Source organism: Ochotona princeps, chromosome 6, assembly GCF_030435755.1.
Source record: "Ochotona princeps isolate mOchPri1 chromosome 6, mOchPri1.hap1, whole genome shotgun sequence".
NCBI lineage: Eukaryota > Metazoa > Chordata > Mammalia > Lagomorpha > Ochotonidae > Ochotona > Ochotona princeps.
Window position 1 is genome coordinate 74,581,544 of NC_080837.1, and position 15,877 is coordinate 74,597,420.

The 15,877-nt window shown below is 46.8% G+C and overlaps 1 protein-coding gene across 3 annotated transcripts in view; it reads left to right on the forward strand.

Moving 5' to 3' along the window:
• The window catches only part of TUBGCP5 (tubulin gamma complex component 5), a 31,548-nt gene extending 15,961 nt beyond the window's left edge, over positions 1-15,587 (forward strand). For all 3 annotated transcript variants that reach the window (XM_058666503.1, XM_058666504.1, XM_058666502.1), the window contains 11 exons: positions 105-373; positions 2,335-2,533; positions 3,150-3,338; positions 5,090-5,272; positions 7,560-7,644; positions 7,749-7,869; positions 8,643-8,824; positions 11,963-12,088; positions 12,646-12,734; positions 14,338-14,438; positions 15,281-15,587. In XM_058666503.1, coding sequence (XP_058522486.1) covers positions 105-373; positions 2,335-2,533; positions 3,150-3,338; positions 5,090-5,272; positions 7,560-7,644; positions 7,749-7,869; positions 8,643-8,824; positions 11,963-12,088; positions 12,646-12,734; positions 14,338-14,438; positions 15,281-15,327 — 1,591 coding nt within the window. In that variant the 3' untranslated portion in view covers positions 15,328-15,587. The remainder of the gene's footprint in view (positions 1-104; positions 374-2,334; positions 2,534-3,149; positions 3,339-5,089; positions 5,273-7,559; positions 7,645-7,748; positions 7,870-8,642; positions 8,825-11,962; positions 12,089-12,645; positions 12,735-14,337; positions 14,439-15,280) is intronic.
• The last annotated feature ends 290 nt before the right edge of the window (positions 15,588-15,877 follow it).

The window sequence follows — 15,877 nt, forward strand, 5'->3', positions numbered from 1 at the left end:
TTATCATATTTTGGAATGTCTGGATAACATGCCAAAGCTGTGAAAGATTTTTGTTATTTTAGAAAGAAAAAATGAAAGTTTATAATTTCTCTGAATCTCTACAGAAACAAAAACGTTCCAGTCAATCACAGAGACTTTTGGTATGCAACTTACACGTTATACAGCGTGTCGGAGAAGACAGAAAACGAAGACAAAATGAGCGACAACGCCAGTGCCAGCTCCGGCAGCGACCAGGGGCCGTCCAGCAGGCAGCACACCATGGTGTCCTTCCTCAAGCCTGTGCTAAAGCGGATCATAATGGCCGGCAAGTCCATGCAGCTGCTGAAGAACCTGCGCTGTGCCGAGAGCCCCGCGGGCCAGGCAGCAGCCCGAGGTGGGCCGCCCCTTCCGTCGGGAAGCCTCTGACTCACGTGGCTGTGTTTTATCTCAGAGACAGATGGAGCTCCCACCTGCTGTTCCCCACCTGCATGGCCGTGACCAGCTGGGACTGGGCTGCAGTCAGGAGTTGGGAGCTCCACTGAGGTCTCCTGTGGGGGGGACTGGAAGCCCAATTCCTGGAGCCAGAGCTAGAAAGTGAAGCCAAATTGCCCGCTGGGCCACTGTGGGGTGGGTGTGGCTTAGTCGGCATCTGACCCGGTGGTTTCACGGCCAGGCAAGGATGCCCATCCCACCAGTGCCGCCTTAGGTCTCTCAGGGTAGGACTAACTCCTCCCTGCTCACTTCTGGCATCCCATAAATCATCAAAGCCTTTTGTGTCCTGGAATTGATCACAATAATTAGGTCTGTGAGGGTGTAGGCTCTGACCTGGAGGAAGGAGGAAGCCCATTTCTGGTGGTCACAGGAAGCCCCAGAGGCATCTCGCTCATTTGGCCCCTTCCTTCACAATGGCGCTCCCTGCCCTTCACCCTGCGTGGGGTGCTTGAAGCTCTCGGGGACCATGGACCCTGGCACACAGGAATTTGTCAATGAACAGTTCAGATTTGATCATAAATTCTGAGAAAAAAAATATTTTTTAAGACTTGTATTTTTATGGGAAAGTCAGATACACAGAGAGGAGGAGAGACCAAGAGGAAAATCTTCCATTCGATGTTTCACTCCCCAAGTGGCTGCCACGGCCGGGACTGAGCCAATCCAAAGCCAGGAGCCAGGAGCCTCTTCTGGGTCTCCCATGCAGGTACAGGGTTCCAAGGTTTGGGCTATCCTCGACTGCTTTCCCAGGCCACAAGCAGGGAACTGGATAGTAAGCAGGGCCACCAGGACACAAACCGGCACCCATATGGGATCCCAGTGCGTGCAAAGTAAGGGCTTTAGCTGCTAGGCTACTGCACTGGGCCCCGAGGAAATCTTATAGTTACCATAATGTTGTATGATGTGAAAGTGACTTAACCTTCAAGCGTTCTGTGTAAGATTCTACTCTGTTCAGAAAAAATTAGCTTATACTTTGTGATCTTAACATGAACCTTTTGTACCTGGTGTGGTACCCTAGCAACTAAAGTCCTTGCTTTGCATGTGCCGGGATCCCATATGGGCACCAGTTCTTATGCTGGTGGCTCCACTTCCCATCCAGCTCCCTGCTTGTGGCCTGGGAAAGCAGTGGAGGACGGCCCAAAGCCTTGGGACCCTGCAACCCCATGGGAGACCCGGAAGAAGCTCCTGGCTCCCGGCTTCGGATTGGCTCAGCCCTGGCCATTGCAGCCACTTGGGGGAGTGAATCAACAGGCAGAAGATCTTCCTCTCTGTCTCTCCTCCTCTCTGTATATCAGACTTCCAATAAAAAGTAAATAAATCTTTTCAAAAATGTACCTCTCAGTTGTGTAACAGCAGATTTAAAACTTTAATTTTGCTGTAACATGTGAAACTAAAGAAATAGCAATAGACCTTGAGAGCATAGAGAAACCTCAGACTGTGTCGAGGCAACAGATCTTTTTTTTTTTTTTTTTAAGACTTATTCATTTTATTACAAAGTCAGATATACAGAGAGGAGGAGAGACAGTGAGGAAGATCTTCCGTCTGATGATTCACTCCCCAAGTGAGCCGCAACGGGCCAGTGCGTGGCGATCCGAAGCCGGGAACCTGGAACCTCTTCCGGGTCTCCCACACGGGTGCAGGGTCCCAATGCATTGGGCCGTCCTCGACTGCTTTCCCAGACCACAAGCAGGGAGCTGGATGGGAAGTGGAGCTTCCGGGATTAGAACCGGCACCCATATGGGATCCCGGGGCTTTCAAGGCGAGGACTTTAGCTGCTAGGCCACGCTGCCGGGCCCGAGGCAGCAGATCTTGAAGTGCCCTGGTGGGAGTCACCAAGCATCATTCTCCCTGCGTGTTTCTGTCCAGATGCGGAAAGGAAGAGCTTGTACACCCTCTTCCTGGAGTCGGTGCAGTCGCGGCTCCGGCACGGAGAAGATGCCACGCCACAGGTGCTCACTGAGGAGCAGGCGGCCAAGGAGCAGCTCATCAAGATGCAGTCTATTGCAGAAAGGCATCTGGAGCTGGACGACACGCACGACCCGCTCCTGGCCATTAACTTTGCGAGGTGACGCCCAGCTGCTGGATGTTCAGTGGCTGACATACAGAACTGTGCACTGGGTAGCAACTGTTGGTATCTGCCAGCCTTGAGCAGAACCCACATCTCTGCAGTGAACGTAATACAGCTGTTGTGTTCACTCATCTCACATGTGTAATTACCCCCCTTAGTATTCTTAGTAGACTGTAGACTTGGTCCTGCTGTCTTCTCGCTGGATGTGTGTTCCCAGGCTCGTGGAGAGAGCTGTGCCCACCCAGAAAATGCTCCTGGTGACATGGTCGTGGGCAGATGTCAGGTGCACAGAGACAGGGGGCTTGGCCTTGCAGGTTTGGGGGCACCTCGCACCATAGAATGAGCCATTACTGGCCAAGCAGTGCCACGCTGTCCAATGGCCATTGTTCACAGCTTGCAGGCCTCCCTACCAGCTGGAAGAGTCTGCTGCAATACCTTGTCCTAAAGGCAGAGTGACACTGAAAGACTGGCTCACTGATGAAATACTTTGGAAGGAAAGATTTTTCTCTTTGAGTACAAATTGGGTGTTTTGAGACAAAAGGTCAAAGTGATGCTTTGAGAGAATTCTGTCGGTAGCAGCTCGTATAAAGAAGACTCGTGTTTTACCTTGAAGGTTGTATTTGGAGCAGAGCGACTTTCATGAGAAATTTTCTGGCGGTGACGTGTGTGTTGATCGGTCGTCGGAGTCTGTGACCTGCCAGACCTTTGAGTTGACGCTGAGATCTTGCCTCTACCCTCATATCGATAAACAGTATCTGGAGTGCTGTGGGACTCTCATGCAGACTCTCAAAAAAGATTACAGGTAAGAAGGGGTAACTTGGGTTTTTTTATTATTATTATTATTACATTTGATTTTATGACACAGTTTCATGGGCTCTGGGATTCTCCCAGGCCCTCCCCGTACCCTCCCCCTGTGGTGGGGGTAACTTAGTTTTAGGTAAAAAGGGGTAACTTAGTTTTAGGAGTGGTCATCAAAAACAGCTGAAATTATTTTAAAACCTATGCTTCAGGTTAATTTTTATTATAGTAAACAGTTCTCTTTTGATAGGATTAATGGTAACCACAAGTATCTTTGGGGGTTTTTTTTCTTTGGAAATAGTTACAGTGAGAAAGAGACAGAGGGCATTTTTTTGTCTGCTGGCTCACTCCCCAGAATCCTCCACCAGCTGAGGCTGGGCTAAGCCAAAGCCAGGAACTTCATCCAGTGCTCCCACGTAATGTACCTGGGGCCCAAGGACTTGAGCCATCCTCCGCAGCTTTTCCCAAGCCATATGCAGAGAACTAATGGGTCAGAAATGGAGCAGCAGGACACAAACTGTCCCCCATCTGGTACATCGTTGTTTTAATAACTGTAGAATATAAAGCTGTAGGCAGCAGCTTTACCCACTAGGCCACAACATGACCCCTAGCAATATCTTCTTAACTGTGTTAAAGTTTATTTATTTGTTTAGAGTTGAAAATGTAAACAAAAAAAAAAGTATGGGAAGATTTCGTTGTGCAGAAGTATCTGTCGTGTGGTCAGTGCTGTGGCATAGTGAGTAAAGCTGACTTCTGTAACACCAGCATCCCAGATGGACACCAATTTGGGTCCTGACTGCTCCACTTTTAACCCAGCTTCCTGCTAATGGCCTGGGAAAGCAGCAGGATGTGGTCCAGCTGTTTGGACCTCTGCCACCCAGATGGGCAACTGTAAGAAGTTTCTGGCCCAGTCCTGGCAGCCATGTGAAGGGAGAAGCAACAGATGGATGGAAGAGCTCTGTCTTTTCCTCTCTGTAATTTTATATTTCAAATAAATAAGTAAATCCATCACACAGTTTGCTGAGGCTGAAAAGCAAGAGTCCAGGGCTCTGGGCCTTTGTCCACTGCTTTCCCAGGCCACAGGTCTGGGAGCTGGCTAGGAAGTGGAGCAGCCGGGACTTGAACCAACGCCCATGTGGGATGTTGGTGCTGCAGGGTAGAGGATTAGCTTGCTGAGCAACTGTGCTGACCTCAGATGTGTTTTGTTTTGTTTTTAAGATTGATTTTTAAATACATAGACAAGCATTCTGGAAAGAAATATCCCAAATATTTAACAGTGGATATTCACTATGGCCACTGTGGCCTGAAGTTTAGGCCTACTGTGCTGGTATCCCATATACATGCCAGTTCACGTCCTGGCTGCTCCATTTCCGATCCAGCTGATGTGCCTGGGAGAGCAGTAGAAGATGGCCCAAGTCCTTGGGCAAGTACTCATGTAGGGGTCCTGAAGGAAGCTTCTAGCTCCTGGCTTAGGAATGACCGAGCTCCAGGCATTGCAGCCATTTGGGGAGTGAACCGGCAGATGGAAGATCTCTCTCTGTCTCTCCGTCTCTCTATATCTATATACATCTGTCATTCAAGCAGAAATGACTAAATCGTTAAAGAAACTAAATCTTTAAGAGAAGTAATTCTCATTTGAATAAATATAGACTAGAAGCTTATTTCACTAAAACGCCCGTGTACAAAACCTGGTATTGGTGCTGAATCCTGCGTTATGAGATGGAGACATGTTTTTGCCCCTCTTGTCCCCTCTAGGCTGGTGGAATACCTACAGGCGATGAGGAATTTTTTCTTGATGGAAGGTGGAGATACCATGTATGACTTCTACACATCCATTTTTGACAAAATACGAGAAAAAGAAACCTGGCAGAATGTGTCTTTTCTTAACGTCCAGCTGCAGGAAGCTGTAGGGCAGCGTTACCCTGAAGATAGCGCACGGTAAAAAACAGGAGACACCTTTTGGTTAAAATTGTGTAAAAATAGCCATATGCCAAAAAGCATGCGAATTTTTACAGTTATCATCTTTCTTAATCTTCACTTTAGCTCTCTGAGGTTTGCTAATATTATTTTACATATTGAAAAATGGAGGCAGTGAGTAGCCAAGTGCCCACCTGCTAAGGGAGACCATCCTGTGGAGCCATCCACAGCCCTGTGTGCCCAGAGCCGGTGCAGCTCCCTTGGCTCATGTGGGGCCATCCATAGCCCTGTGTGCCCAGAGCCCGTGCACCCCCTTGGTTCCCATGGGGCCATCCCCAGTCCCGCTGTGTGCCCAGAGCCTGTGTATTCCCTTGGCTCCCACAGAGCCATCCACAGTCCCACTATGTGCTCAGAGCCCGTGTGGCTCCCTTAGTTCCCACAGAGCCATCCACAGCCCCGCTGTGTACCCAGGGCCCGTGTGGCTCCCTTAGCTCCCACGGGCCATCCACAGCCCGCCATGTGCCCAGAGCCTGTGCGGCTCCCTTGGCTCCCATGGTTCCCATGGGGCCATCCGCAACCCCACTGTGTGGCTCCCTTGGCTCCCACGCGTCTTTGGTGCTGAGCTCCCTACTGTGCTGCCCAGCCACATTGCCATCATGTCTTGGTACTCTGGGACCGAGGGGTCAGTCCCCATGCAGCATTTTGAGGACTTGCTGAGACAAGAGCACTTGGAGCCTGGGTGTCCCGGGTGCAAACCACTCCCTGTACCTGTCCTCTGCTCCCTTGCTTGAGAGTCTTATCTAGATCCCGCCCGCCCTGCCCCAGGAGTGTTGGAGACTCCCAGTGGTGTCACCTGTGCTGCCATAGACATGGGCACCACACCTTGAAGAGACTCTGGAAGCTGCTCTCCTCCACGGGCATGGCTGCCAAGGAGCCGTACTCCTGCTGTGCCACCTCAGTCCCGAGCAGAACACCCGCCTTCACAGCATGAAGCTCCTCGCCTGTTACTACTGTTTCTTCTCCTCTGACTTTGCCTTTTTTTTTAATTTTCATTTTAAATATTGAATATTATGATGCGGTTCTGTATAGTCTGGGATTCCCCTCTCCCCAGTTCCCACGCCCAGACTTTCTCCATATTGTCACAACAGAACATTCCTTCATAAGGGGTCGCAGTTCCATCAGTCTGCTATTTTAGTGTGCCCCGACATTGCTGGTACAGGCAATGTCAGACAGTCCAGCATCCCACTGTCCCACTTTCATTAGGAGTCCATCTTTTATTTGAAAGTAGGGATGCATGTTGCATTGTGTCTTCACATCTGGATATGGTAGTCTCCATCACTCCATCAATATACAATCCAATTTGCATGATGGATTCCTTATATTAGAGATAATATATTTCTCTTTGTGATTACTTATTTCACTGAGCATAATAGTCTGTAGTTGTGACCATCTTGTTGCAAATGATATATTTTTATTCTTCTTAATGGCTGAGTAATATTCCATGGAGTAGACGCACCACAGTTTCTTTAACCACTCCTTTTTTTGGATGGGCATCTGGATTGTTTCCATGTCTTTGCTATTGTATATTGTGCTGCTGTAAATATAGGATTACAGATCCCCTTCTCATATGCAGATTTCACTTCTATTGGTTATATTCTTAGGAACAGGATAGCTGGGTCACATAGCAGGTTTATTTGCAATTCTCTCAGCACTCCCCGTACTGATTTCCATGGTGGTTATACTAGCCTACACGCCCACCAACAGTGAAGAAGGGTACCTTTCTCCCCACACCCATACCAGCAGGTGTTGTTAGTTGAGTTCTGAATGTAGGCCAGTCTCACTGGAGTTAGGTAGTACTTCAGTGTGATTTTCATTTGTATCTCCCTGATGGCTAGCCTATTTTTTTTCCACAGGGTTTTTGTTTGTTTTTTGTTGTGTTTTTCACTGTCCCTGGGTTTCTGAAGCTCTTTGTAAATCCTGGATATTAGTCTCCCATCAGTTGCGTAATATGCAAAAAGGCTTTGCCTTTTTTATTTTTATGAAGAATTGACATTGTTAAATATCTCTTCTATCGCTAGACCCATTATCTAAAATCCTTGTCCCTCTTCCCTCTTTCCAAGCAATCTCAGGTGCCTACGCTGGAACAGATGCTAAAAACATTGCTTAGTTGCCATATTTACATTCCTTTGAAATATATGCTTTTTAGGATATTATATAAATAAATGTTGAAGTGCCAATTGTTTTTTTTAAAGGCATCTTTATAAGAACATAGTACATTCATAAACTAAAGCTGGAATCTCTTATTTAGTCTGTCTATATCTTTTGAGAATGTGGACACAGCTAAGAAGAAGCTCCCTGTTCATATCTTGGATGGTTTAACTCTGAGCTACAAGGTATGTGCTGAACTTCTTCTACAACTCTTGCTTTCTGTTAAAATTAAGGCACACAATTGGTAGCTTGCTTTCTGCTCTCATTGTTTTTGGTTTTGTCTCCACAGGTTCCCTGGCCTGTGGATATTGTTATAAGTTTGGAATGCCAAAAAATTTATAATCAGGTGTTCCTGCTCCTGTTGCAAATAAAATGGGCAAAATATAGTCTGGACGTTTTGTTATTTGGTGGTAAGACATGTTTTCAACAAGTAAATTGTAATTTAATCTTAGTTCCAAAAATAGGAGATCAATGGTCTTTGGCCAGGTTTTTGTTGTTGTTGTTTTAAAGTTTTATTTGTTTTTATTGTAAAGTCAGGTATATGGAGAGGAAGAGAGACAGAGAGGAAGATCTTCTGTCTGTTGATTCACTCCCCAAATGGCCACAATGGCTGGAGCTGTGCCAAATCAAAGCCAGGAGCCCAGAGCCTCTGCTGGTCTCCCACACAGGTGCAGGGTCACAAGCCTGTGGGCCAGCCTTGACTGCTTTCCCAGGTCACAAGCAGGGAGCTGGATGGGAAGCGGGGCCGCCAGGATTAGAACCGGCACCCATAAGGGATCTCGGTGTGTACGAGGCAAAGACCAGCTGCTAGGCCACCATGCCGGGCCCTTTGGCCAGTTTTTTATATGCACACAAATGCCAAAACAACATACATTTATAGCAGACATCACAGGCCTGGATGGAATATCCCAATGTTGTATGAGTATTCAGAGATATAGGACCTTGAGTGAGAATTTAGCCAGAATAAGCTTTCTTAGGTGGCAAGTTTACAGAACCCCTCATTTACATTCCTCATGACAGTGATTGCAAAGGCCACACGGACCTTCACGCTTCCTGAGTCCCTGATGTACCCTCCATGAGATGCCCTTTGTGACACCAGAGCCTTGCCCTGCCACGGGTGGCAGTGCAGCCAGGCCTGGGTCCATGTGCCTCCCATTCACTTTGCTCTTTCCATCTTTTGTAGAGCTGGCTAGTTCTGCTGAAAAACCACCGCTCAAAGAAGGCCTTCCAGGTGAACGCGACCTAGGCGCTGCGCTCGGAGCACAGAAAGAGCCACCAGTGAGACAGCAGATCCACCGGCTGTTCCTGCTGAGGGTGAAGCTGATGCACTTTGTGAACAGCTTGCACAACTACATCATGACCAGGGTCTGTATCGGCCTCGGCGCCATCACTTTGTGTCTAACAGTTGTTCGGTTACCTGTGAACCCACAGAGACCCACGGCTACATGTAGATGAAGACGGTCCTTGGTTTGTTGCCATGCCATAGCTGGATGCCTGGCTTGGAGTGAGCTGTACTCCCAGTGAGGCAGCCACTGATGCTTCCAGCCATGAGTCCCTGCCGCCCTGTGGGAGACCCACATTCAACTCCAGGCCACTGACTGGCCTCCTGTGGCCACAGCTCGTACAGGCACTTAGGGCTAAACCAGCAAATGGGAGATCTTTCTGTCTTGCTGCCTCTCAGATCCATGTTTTTTGGTTTTTGTTTTTTTAAAGAAAGCTTAGGATGAGAACTTTTTCAAAGATGTATTTATTTGAAGGAGTGACAGAGATATTGCATTGCTTGGGTCACTCCCCAAGTGGCCACAGTTGCCAGGCTGGGCCGGGTCAGAGCCTGGCGCTTCACCCAGGTCTTGCACATGAGTGGCAGGGTCGAAGCTCCTGTACCACCCTCCTCCGCTTTCCTGGGCGGTTACAGGAAGCTGGCCCGGAAGTGAAGCCACCAGGACACACCGGCACCCAGGTGCAGTGCTGGCATGGCAGGTGGGGGGATCTGTCTGCTGTGCCACGGCCTTGACCCAGAGCTGAGGACTTTTACAAAGTTTTTGCTTTCTGTTTTTTCAATCATAAAATAACATACCAGGGAGCAAAATCTGTCTCTCTTTTCACGTTTGTTTATTTACATTTCCTTGAGAGAGCAACAGAGAAGGAGAGAAGGAGAGATCTTCTGTCCACTGGCTTGTTCTCCAGATGCCCTCGACAGGGCTGGAGCAGGCTGCAGTCGGGAGGGAGCCAACACTGCATGTGGGTCTCCCATGTGGCTGGCGGGGATGCGAACATCAAGCCATTGTCTGCCTCCTCCCAGCACACATGAGCGAGACCTTGCACTAGTACAGAGGTGCTGCGGCTGGAACCAACATCCTGATACAGGTTGCAGGAGTCCCAAGTGGCAACTTTAACTACTGTGCCACTATATACAGTGTAAGAAATGTTTATTTTAACCTTCTACAACATGTATATTCAAACTTTGGAGGTTCCCCGCTGTTCACAGCCACTGGGACAGACACATCCCAAATCCTTTTGGAGTTGGTTTTGAAACATTAGCTGTGCTGTGTTCATCAGCAGAAGCTGCCATCCCTGGAAAATGGCTTCGCGTTCAGTAGCAGCCCAAACCCCAGGCTAGTGTAGTGTGTGAGGAGGAAGAGGCCGCCAGATTATATCCTTTTTTTTTTTCCATAAGAAACAAGAAGTAGCTTCCATGAAGTAAATGAAACTGCTTTTCTTACGCGTCTGAATCACCGTTCCCAGAGGAAGTTCTCATTCGGGTTCAAAAATGGATGTTGGAAAGCTGCACGTGTCGCCATTCTGGTTTTCTTTGTTTTGTCATTTGAATAACCATAAAGAGAACAGAAAAAAAAATAAAATAAAATAAGATAAGAACAGAGTCCACTCATATCATACAAGCAGTTCCGTTCTGGTTCTAAGTTCTTGAATGATCTGGTGAAGGGGAAATGGCCCTCGTGAGCCCATGGTTTGGCTGTGAGGAAGGCAGAGGAAGGCTGCACGTGGGCCTCCCCAGCCACAGTGCCGCTCCAGGGGCTGCCGTGAGCCCCTGATTCGAGCAGAGAAGTGATCAGGAGTCAAAGTTTTTTCTTCCTTTTTTTCACCTTCCACTTTAAGTATATTTATTTATTTATTTATTTATTTTTAGATTTTTTTTTATTATTATTGGAAAGCTGGATATACAGAGAGGAGGAGAGACAGAGAGGAAGATCTTCCATCTGATGTTTCACTCCCCAAGTGAGCCGCAATGGGCCGATGCGCGCCGATCCAAAGCTGGGAACCTGGAACCTCTTCCAGGTCTCCCACGCGGGTGCAGGGCTGTCCTCGACTGCTTTCCCAGGCCACAAGCAGGGAGCTGGATGGGAAGTGGAGCTGCCGGGATTAGAACCGGCACCCATATGGGATCCCGGGGCTTTCAAGACGAGGATTTTAGCCGCTAGGCCATGCTGCCGGGCCCCACTTTAAGTATATTTAAAGACCAATATCCATATGAGAAGTGGAGTTCACTGTAACACCCAAGTGCATAATAAAAGTGACATTCAGTTATTATAACAAACTTACCCATAATTTTTATGACCATGACATTTTTTTGTACAGTTTAATTAACTCGCCACTGCTTCCAGCAAGCCTGCAGTGTAAAGGGCTGTCCCTCAAGACTGGCCCTTTACTGTCTCCACATCAAAGGGCAGTGATGTCTGGTCAGCGTTTAAGGAAGGAGGGGGTGCTGTGTGAAACTTGGAAGGCGTGATTCCTTTTTTTTTCCTTAGATTTTTATTTATTTATGTATTTGTGAGTCAGAGAAACAGAAGTATCTTCTACCTACTGGTTTACTCCCCAAATGACTGCAGCAGCCAGGTTTAAGCCAGACCAAATCCAGGATCCAGGAACCCAGTCTGACTCCCAAGTGAGTGGTAGACTCCCAGGTTCTTGGGCCACCATCTGCTGCCTCCAGGTACATTAGCAGGAAGCCGATCCAAAGTGCAGGATAGCCGGGACTTGAACTAGGCACTCCAGAATGCGATGCAAATGTCCCAGCAGTGGCTTAACTCATTGTACCACAATATCTACCCTAGGTGTGATTATGGGAGGAAGCATTTGAGTAGAGTAAAAAAGGATGGTTGAAAAAAAGTGGGATGATACTGTGGCATAGTGGGTAAAGCAATAACCTGTAATGCCAGCATCCCATATAGGCACCAGTTCAAGTCCCAGCTGCTCTACTTGTAATCCAACTCTCTGCCAGTGTGCCTGGGAAATCACTGGAGGCTGATCCAAGTGCTTGGTCCCCTGCACACCCACATAGGAGACCCAGAAGAAGCTCCTGGCTGCTAGATACTGGCTGGCCTAGCCCCGGCTATTGTGAACTAACAGGTGAAGTTATCTCTCTCTTGCTCTCTAACTCTGCCTTTTAAATAGATTTTTTTTTTAAATCTTCAAAAACAATAGTTTTATGTACATCACACAGTTCCATAAAGTATGCTAATTCAGCTTTTTGTGTTTCCCCAGATTCTTCATAGCACGGGGCTGGAGTTTCAGCACCAAGTGGAGGAAGCCAAGGATTTGGACCAGTTGATTAAAATCCACTATAGATACCTGTCAACTATCCACGATCGATGTCTGCTGAGAGAAAAGGTACGAGCTGTCACTGTCCTGGAGGGAAGCTGAGCAAGTGCTCCTGTCTGTGTGCTTTCAAATTTCCTGATTCTTATGCTTCTGTCCTGCAGAATATTCTTTAAGGAAGGACCAGGTCAAATGAGGTTACAGTAAATGTGTGCCCCATTGTATCTAAGAGAAACATGAGTGGAGCACCACAACTCACCTGGATTCAGTTGGGCAATTGTGGAGTGGTTGTGTGCGTGCAGCTTAGTGTGAATATTTGAGTAGTACAAGAACCATTGGAATTACTTGCCCAGTTTCATTGTTGAATTTAAATGACTTTCCCAACAAATGGTAGCTTACTCTCTTGGTTCCTCGTCAGCACTAACTGGATCTGTATTGCCTACTCGGTAAAATGGATGGGCTTATTTCAGGTGGGCTTAGTTCAGAGCTGGCGCCGTCCTGAGACGTGCAGGGCAGTCACTGTACCAATGAGCTGCTCCTGCAACTGCTCTACACTGGGTGATGGTGGTGGGTTCACTACGAAAGCCTAGTTAGAGAGCCCATATTCTGCCCCTGACTTTGGTCTCCAGGTCAGCTTTGTGAAAGAAGCCATCATGAAGGTGTTGAACTTGGCTCTCATGTTTGCAGAAGGTTGGCAGGCAGGCCTGGGGGCTTGGCGGTAAGTACGTGCTTTGGGGGGCATCTGGGCCATGACCATGGCAGCTTCGCTAAGTAAAGGCTTCACTCAGGAGCCTTTCATCTCAGCAACACGTCACCCCTACTGCGTTACTGTATTTTATTATCAAGGAAATTGCATTTGTTCACTGGAACTAGGTAGCATTAAAAATTTTGTAGTTTTTTTATTTATGAAAAGTAGAACAAGAAAAATCTCTTGTTAATTAGGACAAGTAAGCATTCTTAGATTACATTCATGTTTTGTTAAATTCTTATTATGGATAATTTGAAATATATGCAGAATAGTGTAGACAGCATAGCAGCCTGTATGCCTCCAGTCCCACTTCCAGCCATGACCAGTGATGACCAGTTGCCCAGCTTGGATTTGCTGAATTAAAGCAGGTTCTGGCATCATGTAAGATTCAGGTCCGAAGTTGTAATTCAGATGAACTCTAGAAGACAGTGAGTGCTGTTCACATGTGCCACATGGAGTGGCAAATGCTGTGAAATCAGGAGGCAGTTGAGACCTGCTAACTCCCCCCCACTAGCAGGACCATCCCCTCCTGGAACTGGAAGTCAAGCTCGGCATTCCCAACCCCTCTTGCCTACAAAGTTCATCCACTGGAATTCTCTGAAATAAAAACGCATGCCTGGCAGACTGCCCTGGTGTGGTCACAGCCTGTACTTCCCTAGCCTCGGTAAGGACATGAGGATTCCTTGTATACTGAAACCTCAGATCCTCACCTGTGGCCGTGGTCAGTGAAGCCACTAAGATGGCACAGTAGGCACACAAGCCACTCTCACCGCTGTCCCTGCCTCAGAGGGGCAGGGAGTGTTCTGAGTGAAGTGGGGTACAGCAGGAAATTGCACTGCCGCGTACACCTTGCTGAAATGGAACTCTTCCCAGTTTCTTCAACAAACAGAAAAGCAGGAGGAGGACTTAGGAAACATCGTCAGTCATCGTGGCTTAAGGAAGTCCACTAATACTGATTGAAGCTTAACACAGAAAGGTGAAAAATCATGGAAGCAGTTTGCAGTCTGCTTGGCCACTGGCCTAGGAAGATATCAAAGCATCCTCGAATGTTTTTAGCAAGTGGTGTTGTGGCTGTTTGGAGAGTAGTGTTTCCTGTTAATGCTTGTTTTTATGGAATGTTCACATTGAGGTGTTCTGAGCTGCAGGCAGGCTTGCCTGAAGGCTGCTGGCTGAGGCTGGTGGGTGGTGGGTGCATAGACGCCCCTGTGTGGATTTGCTACTTCCTGTAAGCAGGTTACTGTCTAGCAAGCATTCCAAGCCTTAGGCCTTTGTATTTTTACTGTGCTTTCTGGAAGAGAATATACCTTCTCCAGAAGACAAAAATAAAAAATAAAAATAGAGAAGTGCGTGCAGTCAGCCTAGCTCCAGAAGCAGCCGCTGACTGGAAATAGCCCAGTGCTGCAGACCAGGGAAGCGTCCTGGAGGTACTTGGGAAAGATTTTTAAATAAGACAGGACAATTTATTTTATAGTCTTTAGAATGGAAACTTTCAGAAATCACAGTACATTTGATGTTACTCAAAAGTGACGTCATAGCCCATTTTTCAGTCCCCCGTGCACTTCCTGTTTTCTAGAATGGAATCTATAGAGAAAATGGAGTCTGATTTTAAGAATTGCCACATGTTTCTTGTCACCATTTTAAACAAAGCCGTCTGCAGAGGATCTTTTCCGCATTGTGAGTACATCATGTCGTGTTTTATAGGATCACTGAGTCCGTGTGGGATTGTTGCACTGACCGAGTCCTGTTGCGATTGTACCGTGTGCTGTGTTCTCAGAATTAGCAGGGAGCAAGTGAATATGGAATAGAAAGCTTAAGATTGAAGCTCTTGTTGGCTTGCTTCTACAATATCATTTGTTACAAAACAAGGCAGATGGCGGAGTGGACTTCTGGCGGTGCCCTGGACTGCCACGTGCAGACTTTGTAAAAGATGGGAAGGGATTTTTAGCAATTTTTAAATTCCCGCTTCTGAAATATGGACTTGAGAGTTGAAACATAGGCTATGAAATAGAGGTATGAGGGGAGAAGAGAGAGTTGCTTAAATTCTGGATGCAAAGAAGTATGTTTGCTGAACTTTTTGTAAAGAATGTTGATCAGTTATCTCCCATTCCAAAGTATTGTATACTCACATTATATACTTTCTAAGAGTAGCTAAGCATTTATAAAAGAAACTGTTGGAGAAGGTGATATGCTTCCCCATGTTTGTGTTGAATGAGTTCAGAACAAGTAGATTTCTTGCACAGGCAAATACACAACACTGTGAGGGGCTGACTCCACACTGCATGACGGACTGCTGTGCAGGCGGGCTGTGTTTGTTTCCAAAATTCTAATTATCTGAAATAAAAATATACTGCCTTTTTCCATTTATATTTTATCAGTGAAGATAGCCATCTTTACATTAAAATGAATCAGTGTTTTAATAAAAACAGACCACTTCTTTATATGCCTTTTTTAATTCACTAAAACTTTATTTAAATATATATGTATTTTTGTTTTAACTTGCTCTTCTTCCCCCGCAGTGGAGTCTCTTGCTCTGTCCCTCATGGCAGGCATGGAGCAGAGTTAGGCGCCACCAGCGCCAGGAACACCTCCAACCTCACGTTCGTAGCCTGCGCGTTCCCACCGTGTGCAGCTGCAGAGCAGGGTCTGCTGTTCCCAGGGATTGTGTATAGAATCATGTACATTCAAAAATGTGTAAATAATGCAAAATATATACAGGCTATTTCCTACTTATATTAGCTAAAATTTTATGGTATGGGTACCCTTAGATATAAATTATATCATCTTTTGAAACTATTTATAAAAAAATAAAAGTACATGAAATTATTTTTTTCTTGTGTTTCTGTACCTTGGTCATAGAAGCCTTTTTAAATAGTTTCACATGTTGTCTTCTGTAACAGTTATCTTAGATTTGTCTAATGGGGAAATATTTATATTTTTACTCACCTGGAAAGTTTTAAAACTGAGCTCCGAGCCGAACACCAGCGTTCCCTTGTCCCGCAGTGTCATCTTGACCAGCTTACAGCACCGGCAGAAAGCACAGTCAGAAAGGGAACCTGCTCAGGTGCTGGGCCTTACCCTGAAGTCTGGCAATTTGGAAATGCACCCAGAGGCCT